Below are 12,730 nucleotides of genomic sequence, written 5' to 3'. Positions count from 1 at the left end.
TCAGAGGGCATATGCCTCGGTGAAGTAAGCCTTTTAATAAAACATAGACAGAGCTCGTTTTGAGCTGCTTTACCTCACAACAGAGGATTGTTTCTTCCTCTCATGCACATAACATTACATCCAAGTGACACGAATCCATGAATATTAACATTTGCACATATCTCCAATAGCACTATAAATACCCTATCTGCACTATAGGGCGCACTTAAAAGCCTTTAATTTCATCAAAAAATGAGTATGAGTTTATTTGGGTGTCTTAGTATGACTTTGGTAAACTTCAAAGCCGCACCACTTGCAGCATTACGACTCCCGTAGTCAGAAGCATCAGGATTAATACATACTGTGATTCCTTTTAATATCAAAATGCACCTGTCAAGAGACACGCTCACAACACCCACTTTAAACTCAAGGCTGTTATAAAGTTAAAGTGTGAGCTGCGTGGGAGCAGTGGATGAGAGAAGGAGAACACATATTCACCAAGACAGGGAGACAGAGTCGAGTGACTTACGCCACGATCTGCCAAAGGATCATGGACGCCCGGGCTAAGGATCAGTATCAACTGTGGTCCGAGCTTTCACCAAGACCAGAATCATCACTGAACTGCCAGGGAACAGTAACCACACTGACTCGGATAATGACGAGAGGGATGCGGACGTGCTGGACGCCATAATCACCCAACTGTCTGAACAATTATCAGTTATTGTGAATACTCTAACAATTTAGGGTCTCACACAGTATTTTTTTTTTACGTGTTACAATTGAACAAAGTTGAGAGTTATTGTGAACGTGTTAAATAAAGTTTGACTGACTTATCTAACTGTTGTGTTTCGTTTAATGCGCCTTAATAGTCCGGTGTGGTTTATATGTAAAAAAAGTTCGAAAATAGACCATTCAATGACAGTGCGCCTTATAATCCAGAGCGCCTTATAGTGCGGAAAATACAGTATACTTTTTAAAATCTTTTACACTTTTCACCTTTAAATCAATTACTGTTTTATCTCTTTTTATCTTGTACTGATATTTATATTTTTAACCATAAACCCATGAAATACTAGACAAATAAAATCACTATGTTCAATTCAGCCATAAGGTGTCGCTGGTCTCTCCAAACTTAACTTGGTAATAAAAATATGCACCTTGAATGTGACATAAAACCTAGTAAATTCACTAAATGTCTTTAAATAATATGACTCAAGTGGTTCCTCGCTCCTTAGATTTGTTTATGTTTATGTTGTTGTTCAGTTTGTTTATGTTAGTCACGTTGTACTTTCATTACACTTGACCATTAGCTTAGCATTAGCAGGTTAGCTTCAACACCATCAACCTTTACTCAGAAACCCTTCACAAACTTTGTACACAGGATAACCTTGGATATCTTATAACTTTGACAATTTACATAAAACCTGTGATTTTAGTTTTACCGACCTGTTAAAAGAATAGACAAAGCACGTTTTGTTTACTTCACAATAGAGGATTGTTTCTTCCTCTGCGGCGCTCAGTTTTACTCTTCTACCAGCGGTGCGACGTGCGCCATCTAATCGGTCAGTGAAGGAATTGCACTTTAAGTCAAAAGAGCAGAACCATATGAATTTTAAGCAATGAAATAAAAATAAAATAAGAGAATTAAACGTGAGGGGTGTCTGTTTTCTAATTGGCACTTTTCTGGACTCTACACTTATTTTTAGCTTTAAAGACTTAAATTTTTAATGTTCTAATGACAAAAACAATTAAATGATTTGTTGGCAATTTGTTGTTTTTCAAATTGTAAAATGTGATGATTTTGAACTTTCAGACTGCCCTACTGATTGAAATACTGATATATCGTATCATTTAAACTGATGACACAGTATCGATATCGTGGGATGTAGATGCAGCTATATCGATATACTGGAGTATTTTTATATATTTTACTAAGTTATTTTGTGACTGTTTATGCCATACATTTGACATATTCATTGTTTGGAGGTTAGAACAGGTGTGTTTCATATTACCTTTGCACAGGTAGTGATTTAGCAAATATACTGATACAGAACTGTACTTTATAATTCTGTATCAGAGCTTTTAGAGCATTTAAACTGCACATGTGCCTTTGGACAAGGAAATATTGAGCTTGTATAAGCTGTGGATGAATAAGCAATGACCAACGCAACAGTTTTATGAATTCTTCTTATCTGTAACATGACCTAAATGAACACAAAAAAATGACCCCATTTGTAAAAACAGATTTATTTTTTACTGAACCATATGGAATCGATTTGAAATATTTAAGCGCACAGTATTGAGATAATTATTGTGGCCTATGTAACAAGGTATGTATCGTTTATGTACTTCTTAATGATATCCACCTCTACTATTAATTACATTATATTCTCTGGAGAAATTTCCAAGGGCTGAAATTTACAAATGTTCAAACTGATCGTTCAGAGTATATTTGTGACTAGACCCTAGAACTCTCTATATTATCATCAAAATTAGAATCTTAAAAATATTAATTGCAGCAGTCTCCAATCGGTATAAGTCCATCAATGTGAGGATTTCACTGTTGTTTGGCGTCAATAATGTAAAATAATCACAGCATTGACATTGTTGCTACAGTCAGATGTGATATTGTGATATTTGGTGTTTGACTGATGTTGTTGTGAGTTCTTACGGCCGTGCTGCGTCCGGGGAAGTTGAAGAAGGCGTCGGGGCTGAGTCTGTGGGCCGTCTGTTTGAGGGCGGACAGCACCTTCACTGCATGTCTGGGCTGCACAGGGACACAACCAAAACCGAAACAACATCACGACGGAGATACTTTGCAGGGCCATCGTGCTGGGGGTGTTCTACATGGATCTCTATTGTGGAATGTTCAGCAGTTACCATGGAGACACATTGGCACACACGGGCAAACACTGTCGAAAAGGTTTTAAGATAAGTCTGAAAACTCAAGGAAAAAATACAAAATGGATTTAAACAGCACATTTTCAGAAGCCTGTGGTCAGTCTGAGCGTTCACGGTTCTGTTTAGGAGTTTGATTTTCAACAAAAAGGAGAGTGTGACTAACTGAAAAAACTGCTGGATAATACTAGCTACTTTGTGACTGTAATGTTATTCAAGACAGACTCAGTTCTTTATGGCCAGATTGTGTTAGACTTAAATCTAAGGTTTATTTTAATAGAGTTTCAGACAGAGTAGAGCCTCTAATTCGCGTCACACATCCTCAAAAGGCTCACAATAAGCTGCATTCATGTTTAGAATTTGATGTTATCATAAATTCAGATGGAAGGCAGGGGTCTATATGTTAGATTTACTGAAATATCCAAACTCATGTTCCACAAATGTTAAGACTCATCATATTTGCATCGGCCATGAAAAAAACATAATGGTTGATCTCTATTAACCCATAAGAACCCAAACCCATTTTTCCTTAAAGGAAAATTATGTGTGATATACCACAGACCAAATGGACCACATAGAACACATTTCTGATGTTTTTTTCAGGATAACACTTTTTCATACCAGAGATCTGGTTTGTTACATATATGTCACATTGGGCGTTAGTGGTAAACTTATTCCTTATTTCAAAATAAGTAAACCTGACAGTTATTACTGCTTGGTAACAGAAAATTACCTTTTTATTTACATTTTCACAACATATATCAAAGCTGTGACTTTAATAGCAAGGTTTAACATAAAATTCGTCTTCAATTTTGCTTTGCTTCACAAAATATGCCAAATGTGCAAATATGCATCAAAATAAATAACACTGCCTATTTGGGGGCATTCGCAACAAGCTACCATAGGTACAGAGAACTGAACAACAGATCTAAAAACAGAAACTGTGCAAAAAAAAAAAAAAAAAAAAAAAAAAAGCTCAAGAGAAATAGAACCCTTGTATCATCAGTACCATGTGTGAAACATTTTCTCAGTTCTTTTGTCTGTTAAGTATCTCTAGCCTTTTAGTCTAAGCCAGATGCTAAGACCTGTTTTTTTTCCTCAGTGAAGCAAAGATGGACATCACCTTTCTCACTGAGAGTGGTGGTTGCATTGATTTTGCAGAGTTTGCAGTGGCCCTGCTGTCACATTTCACAGGCCAGTGTGCAACTTGGTCAGTACGAACATTATCTGGAAGTCCACCACAAACCCTCTTGGGCAGTGGTGGTGGTGGAGATGTGATGGTGTGCCAGAATAAGTAGATGTACCACCTTTGTGAACTCATGTGGACTTGCACCTTGCAATGTATGCAAAGGATGTCTACTCCTCACATGAGCGTGTTGTAGTCCTTCACATGTGTGGCCTCCTAACACATTGTGAAGGAGTAAAGACACCAATGTGTGGTGTTTGAACTTTCTGAAGTACTCCAGAGGACTAAGAATATTGTCTGGATGTGTGACATGTGGTCCTTTGTGCATTCAGGGGTTTCAAAGCTTCTTCCTCTAAGAATTTTTTTTTTCCCCTTGGACAGTTTCTTGTTTTTTTTTCCTAGGATGGATGATTTTGGTGCCTGAATTCACGTTTGGTTGTGGTACATCATCTGATGTACTTGATTCACTACTGTCTGAATCATCACACTCACTTGACTCGTCACTCTCCCTGTCTTGGCTTTTGGGCTTATAAAGAGTGTTATCAGGGTTTTCATCTGAGCTATGTCACATCCTCAAACTCACTATCATCTCCCACGATGGCCTCTAGTGCATCCTGAAGAATGTTGCACTTGTTCTTTTTTGCATACTACAAATTAAATAGAAATAAAATATATTTATTATTCATGGGATGGTAAAAATTTGTGAGCACTATGTACAGATTAGCAAAAAGTGTTTTGTAATCCAAACCAAATACTTATTATATTTATATTACTTATATTATATTATATAGTATAGTATAATAATTTTGTGCTTCTGTTTGTTCATACACTTTTAATTGATCAGAGTACATATTTCAACTTAAATACTGTCAGCTAAATAATTGGGTGGATTATTACGTTTTTGTTATTGTCAAATAGGTCACATCAATTTTTCATTCTTATTTAAGGCTAAAAACCGATGTGACATATATGTTGCAATATTTCCCCTACCTGGTTTGATATTACTTTCTTCAATAAATATGGTCAGACCAGGTTGAACGCAATATAGGACATGTTATCAAAGCATGGGAATCTGTGTTTGCTGTATAAAAAACAGCTTTTTGAAATGAGCTGCCAAATGCATCCATAAACCAAACTTCTGGTTGATCTGATGTCACCTCTATTAAAATGTAAATCTACCGTGTTTGGCTGGTGGTAATATTACATATAAACCGTCTTTCCACAGTGGTTAGATGCTGAACAAAGTCCACATTGGGTCCACTGGGCACAGATTGAAGAGGAGCCTTCTGCAGTTAAGTCTCAGGCTGTATGAGGCTGTATGAGACTGTATATACATGCATCATGAATTTCGGACTTCTGGTCATTGCGCAATGCATACTCAGAAGGATTTTCCGAAAAAGTGAGCATTAAACCGTCATGTTTGCTTTCCCAGTGGGATGCGTTTATTGACAAAGCCGATCTTTTCTAGTCTTTTGAAACATATCGCTTTTGTTTCTGGTTCTGATATTGTCAAATTTTAGTTATTTTAGTTACTTTTTTTGTCCTTCCTGTGGATCAGTACTGCCCATCGCCTTCGCCTTTTCACTATTTTTCAATTCTGTTGGGAAGGGAAACAGTTTGAACAGAGGTTTTCATATAGATTTATACAGATCTGATTCCCTTTTGCATTTATGGGGCCCGCAAACTTCCTGAAGCCCATTTCTCTAGCCATTTTCTGCTTTTAGGACATCCAACAACCACACAGTTACGATGTCCGAATCCCAAAATTAAAATATGACAATATCAGAACCAGAAACAAAATCGATATGGTTCAAAAGACTTGAAAAGATTGGCTTTGTCAATAGACGCATCCCACTGGGAAAACAAACATGGCGGCTTGATGCTCACTTTTTTGGAAAATCCTTCCCAGTATACATTGCACGATGACCGGAAGTCTGAAATTCATGATGCATGTATGAGGCTGTATGAGGCTGTATGAGGCTATGGCTATACGATTTGAGATGTAGAAGGTTGACTTAATCACTTTTATGACTCACTTCTTCTTCCTACTCCTTTTTGGGAAAATCTTTTGCTGTTTTTCTTGTTTCTTTTGCCCAAATGAAATGAAATTACTACAATTACAGACAAAGTGTTTCATTCTGCTGTTTATTTTATTCATTGCTGCTCAAAATTGTTAAACATATTGGAATAGTTGAGAATAGTTTTGTGGTTTGCCATAAAATAGCAACTAATAGCCAGGGCATTTATTTTCTTTCAATCATTCAACAAACCAGGCATTTATTTGAAACCAGGCCACAATTTGGGGCAGGCGATTAATTCCTTCCTCACAAAAATCTTGCTCAGCTAAACTGGGAAAACTATGGCGCTCAAATTCTTTTAACCAGTGTGACTATAATTTACAGTTTATACGATGGCCTACATTGTTGGTATGGTTCCTGCCGCCTCGTCCCCTGACTTTCCTCGCCCCCTTTGCCACAACTTTCCACTTATGCCACAGAAGCTACGAGGACATTGCGGCTTCCTCCGACTTGCTGAACTGAAGCAATATTCTCAGACTGAAGCAGGAGTCTTCTGCAGTTAAGTCTCATGTTCAACTCTGCTCTGTCCTCTTATGAAAATATTTATTCAATTATTATTACTATTAGATTTTGATTTCTTTATACTGATATATAAAAATCCTTCCTGGTGCCCTGTGGTAAATGCACCCATGGTTGGAAAACACTGGTACATGAGACTAACGCATTAGGTCCCCAGTGTCGGGAAGGTGACTTTTAAAATGTATTCCCCTACAGATTACAGATTACACACCTCAAAATGCAGTTTGTAACAAATCCATAAAGTTATTTAAATTGAGTAACGTAATCTGAATACTTTGGATTACTTGATTTGCTGTAGAGTAGCAAAGGCTAGGATGGTTTAGACCTGGTTTAGACCTGGTTTTAGACCTGTTTTAGATCTAGTTTAGACCTGGTTTAGACCTGTTTTAGACCTGGTTTAGATCTGGTTTAGAACTAGTTTAGACCTGATCTTAGTCCTGGTTTAGTCCTGGTTTAGACCTGTTTTAGACCTGGTTTAGATCTGGTTTAGAACTAGTTTAGGCCTGGTTTTAGACCTGTTTTAGACCTGGTTTAGATCTGGTTTAGAACTAGTTTAGACCTGGTCTTAGTCCTGGGTTAGATCTGGTTTTAGACCTGTTTTAGACCTGGTTTAGATCTAGTTTAGACCTAGTTTTTGTCCTGGTTTAGACCTGGTTTAGATCTTGTTTAGACCTAGTTTTTGTCCTGGTTTAGACCTGGTTTAGATCTTGTTTAGACCTAGTTTAGTTTCCGGCAATGAGTGGAATTACCGAAAAAAAAAAAAAAAAAAAGGAGGGGGATATAGCCCAAAATGTAAAAACAGGAAAATACCTCTGTGTAATCCATTTATTTCAACAAAGTAACTGTAATCCAATTACCACTCACTGAAACTGTAACTGTAACTGAATACAGTTACTCATAATTTGTACTCTGATTACGTAACTCTAGTACATGTAATCTGTTACTCCCCAACACTGTAGGTCCCACAGAGAGGAGGGCTCTGACAGACAGGTGTGAGCTCCAGTGTAAGGGCCGCACTTACCCACAGCGCCCCCTCTGGCTGCAGGGTGCCTAACAGGAGCTTCACTTCTTTCACTGTGATGCTGTAGCAGGCCAGGACCCCCAACACGTCCACCAGTACATCTGAGGAAACAAGAGCATGTGTCAGGAACAGAGCTTCAAACACCACGTAACAAAGTCTACAGCTGCCGCGAGCAAAGAGGTATTAAAGCGGACCTATTCTGCAAAATCTATGTTTACTTTAGTTATAGTTGTTTTCTTTTCTCTTTTACCATTTGAAGTTGTATTCAGATTGATTCATGCATGTTTGAGATTTTTTTTTTTAAACTCTGATCTGGAGCGATCTGTAGGAGGGACCAACAGTTGTGTGTCTCTTTTTCGTGATGTTGTTTACAGCGATGTTGACTCCCATTGTGCTCTATAATCTTCCAACGCAGAAATCAGCAGAATTGCTTCTTTTATGTACCTGCATAATGTTGTCTGAAGTCACTTTGCCTCTGCCCTGGGACTATAAATAACTCCACACAATGTCCAATACAAAGGACAGTAAATCGCAAAACATCTTCCTGCAGACAGAAGATGTCTCTATTAGAATATTTACACAGTGTATAAACAAGTGTAAAATGAAAAAAACAACTCAAGTGCAGAAGTATCAGTTTGCAGCCTTACTTGGACATTTGTAATCAGCTCTTTATTATATAACAATACACTCGTTAAAATGTCACATATCTGCAAAAAAAAAAAACAAAAAACTAACCCTGTTGTGGAATTTCTATACCACAATCAATAAAAAACTGAGAAGTTGTCTTGAATCAAGGAGTCTGATTTATTAACCTCCTAGGGCCCGAACTCTTACGCAACATGCTTTATTGATTTCTCTTTGTTATTTGGGCTGATATAGACCTGATGAGTGCAAAAACTAAAAATTGTATTTTTACATGACGTAGTTTCTGAGAAATGTCCACATTTGATATATAAAACATTAATTTTATGTTTTAATCATTTTTGATGGAACATAATAAGGTCACAATTGAAAAATTAAAACTATTTAATTAAGTGCCTGAAGAACCCAAAATGTGTTGGACTTAAAATGTCCGCATATGTGAACTCCAGGTCTTTAGGAGGCTACAGTGAATGTGGCCACATTTGGAGCCTATCCTGTCCCTAAACTGTAACCATAATGCATACAGAGTTTTTATACCCCTCAGGGGAGCATAGTCCACATAATAATACAAACACATAAAATAAGATAGAATAAGACATAACACTACCACAGGAGGAGGGTAGGTCAGCCCAAGGCTGGGTCAACACGGATCAGGCCATAACAATCAGTGGAATGATGGAATAACAAGTGAACATCTCTGTGAGACTCTTATGGAGGCACAAGGTCAGAGTGTGTACATAAGATAACAGGATTAGAGCAAGTTATTAGTTAGACAGATGCAAAACACAAGACCATTAATCCACAACCTAAAGTAAAAGAGTAAAGACCAGAGAAAAGATTTCCACAACAAAACCCAGTAGCACAAGTAATTAAAAAGGATTATTTATAACATTTAAGTGAGTACAGTATTTCTTCCACCACTTATCACTTGTGCAGTGAATAGGCAGGGGGAGTGTTCCTGTGGGGGAGGCTTTAGTTCCTCTGATGTCTCTCCCCTCCTCTCATGCTCACAGCAGCAGGAGCCTCGTCTGTAGCACAGAGTCGAGCACAGAGTTTACCGGAGCTGTCTGCAGAGCTACAAACCACGTAAGTAAACAGCTTGGACTTTCTAATGTTCACCCTTATGTGTTTATACCACCATGTTTGACATTTGCTGGAAAGACGCTCAGTTCTGTTTATATTTTCTTACTTTTGCATGTTACTAAGCAGTAGATCTCACACTGACTACCGCTTTTAAATGAATGAACATCAACGGGGGACAAGGCGAAACACATAATTAAAGTAGCCTACCTTAAATCAACAAGTTTTATTTTCTTGGTTTGTTAAAAATGTCAGACGTGTATTTACAACTGAGCCACAAATAAAGTGATAAAGTGAGAAGAGGTTTTTGTTACTTTTACGTTGTAATTTTTCACATTCTTCCATTCAAAATAAACACAAACTACTCCTACAACATGCAGAACAATGCAAATACAATAATAATAACACAACAGAAACCACAAAATTGTCCAGCAGCTGTTATTACTATACATTTTAATACATTTTCCAGGAAAGGAAAATACTTTTCACATTTAATATCAAAGATGAACATCCATTTACATAAGAACTACAGACAATGATGTGACGTACAGGAGAGTATAGAAGCTGCTTGTGTAAGTTTGAAAACACAACACTGACAATGAAATAACCGCTGAACACAATATATACAGAAGCTGTGTCTTTAATGTGGAGTGAAGGACACCACAGTTTTTCCATTTTTTTACTGTTTACTGTTGTCAAAAACGTATTCTAAACTTTTGATTCATGAAAGTGTCCACCTTTGGCAGATATAACAGCTGAACACACTCGTGGCTCGTTCTTTTTTCAACAAAAATCAAATATTCTTCAGAAAGTTCTTCCCAAGTCTGCTGCAGAAGTTCCCATAAATGTGTGGCACTTGTAGGTTTCTTGACTTTCACTCTTCTGTCCAGTTCATCCCAAAACCAGCTCGATGGGGTTTAAGTCTGGACAATGTGCTGGACACTCCATGTTTTCAAGCTTTACCATTTTGTTCTTTTTTCCTGAGGTAGTTTTGGCAGAGCTTGGACTTGTGTTTTGTGTCTTTTATCTTTTTTTTAACATCTGTCTGTTCAGTTTTTACCTTTGTATCATTTCAAGCTCTTCATTGGACTTGCACAACTAGAACTGCAATAAATAACTGGAAAAATTAGGGTTTTCTGAAACTCTTGTATGAGCTTCAGACTTATGGAGTGGCCCAAAAGTCACCAACTCGTTCACAGCAAAGAGCGCCCGTTCACGTGTGACCAGTGTGATAAAGCTTTTAAAACCTTTACATTCCTCTCTGATCATGTCCGACTGCACACAGGAGACAAGCCGTATGTCTGTGGTGTGTGTGGCAATGCTTTTTCACTCTCAGGTAGCTTAAATAAACACATGGCCAACCACAAACTGCAGCTACAGGCTTCTTCTGACACCACCACTTTGTTGAAATAGCAAATAAATTGTGTATTACCAGGACTGGGGATGCAACGATACGGTTTTCTCACAATTCGATACATATCTCAATACACGGGTCATGATATCGATACGATTTCGATACATTTTAAGAAGCAAAAAAAAAATCTCATGCAATTTTTTTGCTAATGAGTATAATAAAATAACACTGATGCTAATGAAACATTACATACAATACATACAATACAATACAGTACAACTACTGTAAAGTTGTAGTTTATATGTGAAGTGTTTTACTTCATTTGGTTCAATAATTTACAGCTTAGAATTTTTATTCAGTGAAAATAAGAACAGAGCTTTCTCAGGCTATTTTCTATTTTATAATATAGCCAGTCTATTCTTAATATAAAGTGGCTATCATACTTTTCCTTCTTTGATGATGATTTCATTATTTCTTTTCCTCCTGAGTCGTCTCACTCTCACTGTGTTCACACGTCTGTGTCGGCGCTGCTCTGCCTCCTCCAGCAGCGACAGGAGCTCCTCCCACACCGCCCCCTACAGTCTGCTACTGTGCTCTCCCATTCTCCTCCTGGAGTATTGAACAATTCGATATTATATCGAATATCGTTGCATCCCTAACCAGGACACACATCACTATAAAGGACATGAATCAGTCTAAACACCAGGACTTTGAATGAAACATTGTGAAATATATGACAGCTGGAACTGGATGGATCTTTTGAGGTCAGTATTTATCCTGTGTTTTTTTTTTTTTTTGGCACTACTTGGAAATTTTTGGTTAAACTAAGTGCATCACCAGGACATATATCACTTCATAATACGTCTCCTTTAACAATAATGCAACACACTCGGCTGATGCGGCAAATCATTCAATCACTTGGTTTGATTAGATTTTTTCAGTTGAGATTTACACTGAATACTTTATTTTACTGCTGCTGATCACATGCACTTTACTTTTGAATTCAATTCATTAAGTCAAATTCTAGGAACTGACAAACTGCACTGAAGTGTTTGCGGCACGGTGGCTGAGTGGCTAGCACTCATGCCTCACAGCAAGAAGGTTCTGGGTTTGATCCCCAGGTCGCCCAGGGCCTTTCTGTGTGGAGTTTGCATGTTTCTCCCTGTGTCTGGATGGGTGCGCCGGTTTCCCCCATCAACCCAAAACATGCTACAGGTCTCCAGAACAGTTGATAGTCAAGGTCAGTTAAATACAATCAATCAATGAACCTGTCCAGGGACGACAGGCGGAAATTAGCACTGATGCTACAACCTGATGTACAATGCATCTCTCCTGTCAAGGTTAATGTGAAAATTGTGTGCTGTCCCAAATAAATGAATAAATGAACATTTCCAATAAAAGTGTGCTATATGCAACTTTTTAATTCATTAATTGGTTTTGCATATAACATGTGATTAATGCGATTAATATTTTTTTAGTTTTGACCAGCCCTATTTATTTCATTATATCTCCTTTAATCTCCATTTCATAATATTTCTTTTAACAATACTTGAGTGTGTGTGAAGACATCAGCAGGATTTCACTGTCATGACTGCCTCTTCTGGAGGCTGCTGTCATCAGGTTCCATTTTCTTGTCTCATTTTATTTCCCTCTCAGTTTTTGAATCAAATTGTCAAATCTTTATTTGATGTCCTTTTCAGCTGTACATTGAGTAATATTAAAAATAAACAATCTTTCCTCACTTCTTCACGTCTTACTTTTTGCTGTCAGTTCATTTCTTTACTTACGAACTAAAGGTAAAATGTAGACGTGAACTTAAACTGGAGCTACAAGCTGAAACAGAAGATTTTGAGCTTTGGAGATACTGAATTGCTGCTGTCAACAGGTTCCATCTTTAGTATGATTTTATTTCACTCTGTTTTTGAATCTGAATCTGTTTTATATAAAGATGAGCTGTAGTAACAACTGAGAGG

The 12,730-nt window shown here is 37.5% G+C and overlaps 1 protein-coding gene across 1 annotated transcript in view; it reads right to left on the bottom strand.

Moving 5' to 3' along the window:
- LOC110174043 (neurobeachin-like) overlaps window positions 1–12,730 on the bottom strand; it is a 783,761-nt gene that overhangs the window by 585,015 nt on the left and 186,016 nt on the right. Inside the window, exons 4-5 of the mRNA XM_055166710.1 lie at window positions 7,682–7,782; window positions 2,651–2,746 (exon numbers count right to left, since the gene is read on the bottom strand). Of these exons, the coding sequence (XP_055022685.1) occupies window positions 2,651–2,746; window positions 7,682–7,782 (197 nt within the window). The remainder of the gene's footprint in view (window positions 1–2,650; window positions 2,747–7,681; window positions 7,783–12,730) is intronic.

This window comes from Boleophthalmus pectinirostris, unplaced genomic scaffold, assembly GCF_026225935.1.
Source record: "Boleophthalmus pectinirostris isolate CB_2022bp ecotype Guang Dong unplaced genomic scaffold, ASM2622593v1 HiC_scaffold_9, whole genome shotgun sequence".
Classification (NCBI taxonomy): Eukaryota; Metazoa; Chordata; class Actinopteri; order Gobiiformes; family Gobiidae; genus Boleophthalmus; species Boleophthalmus pectinirostris.
This window is presented reverse-complemented; position numbering and strand designations above follow the sequence as displayed.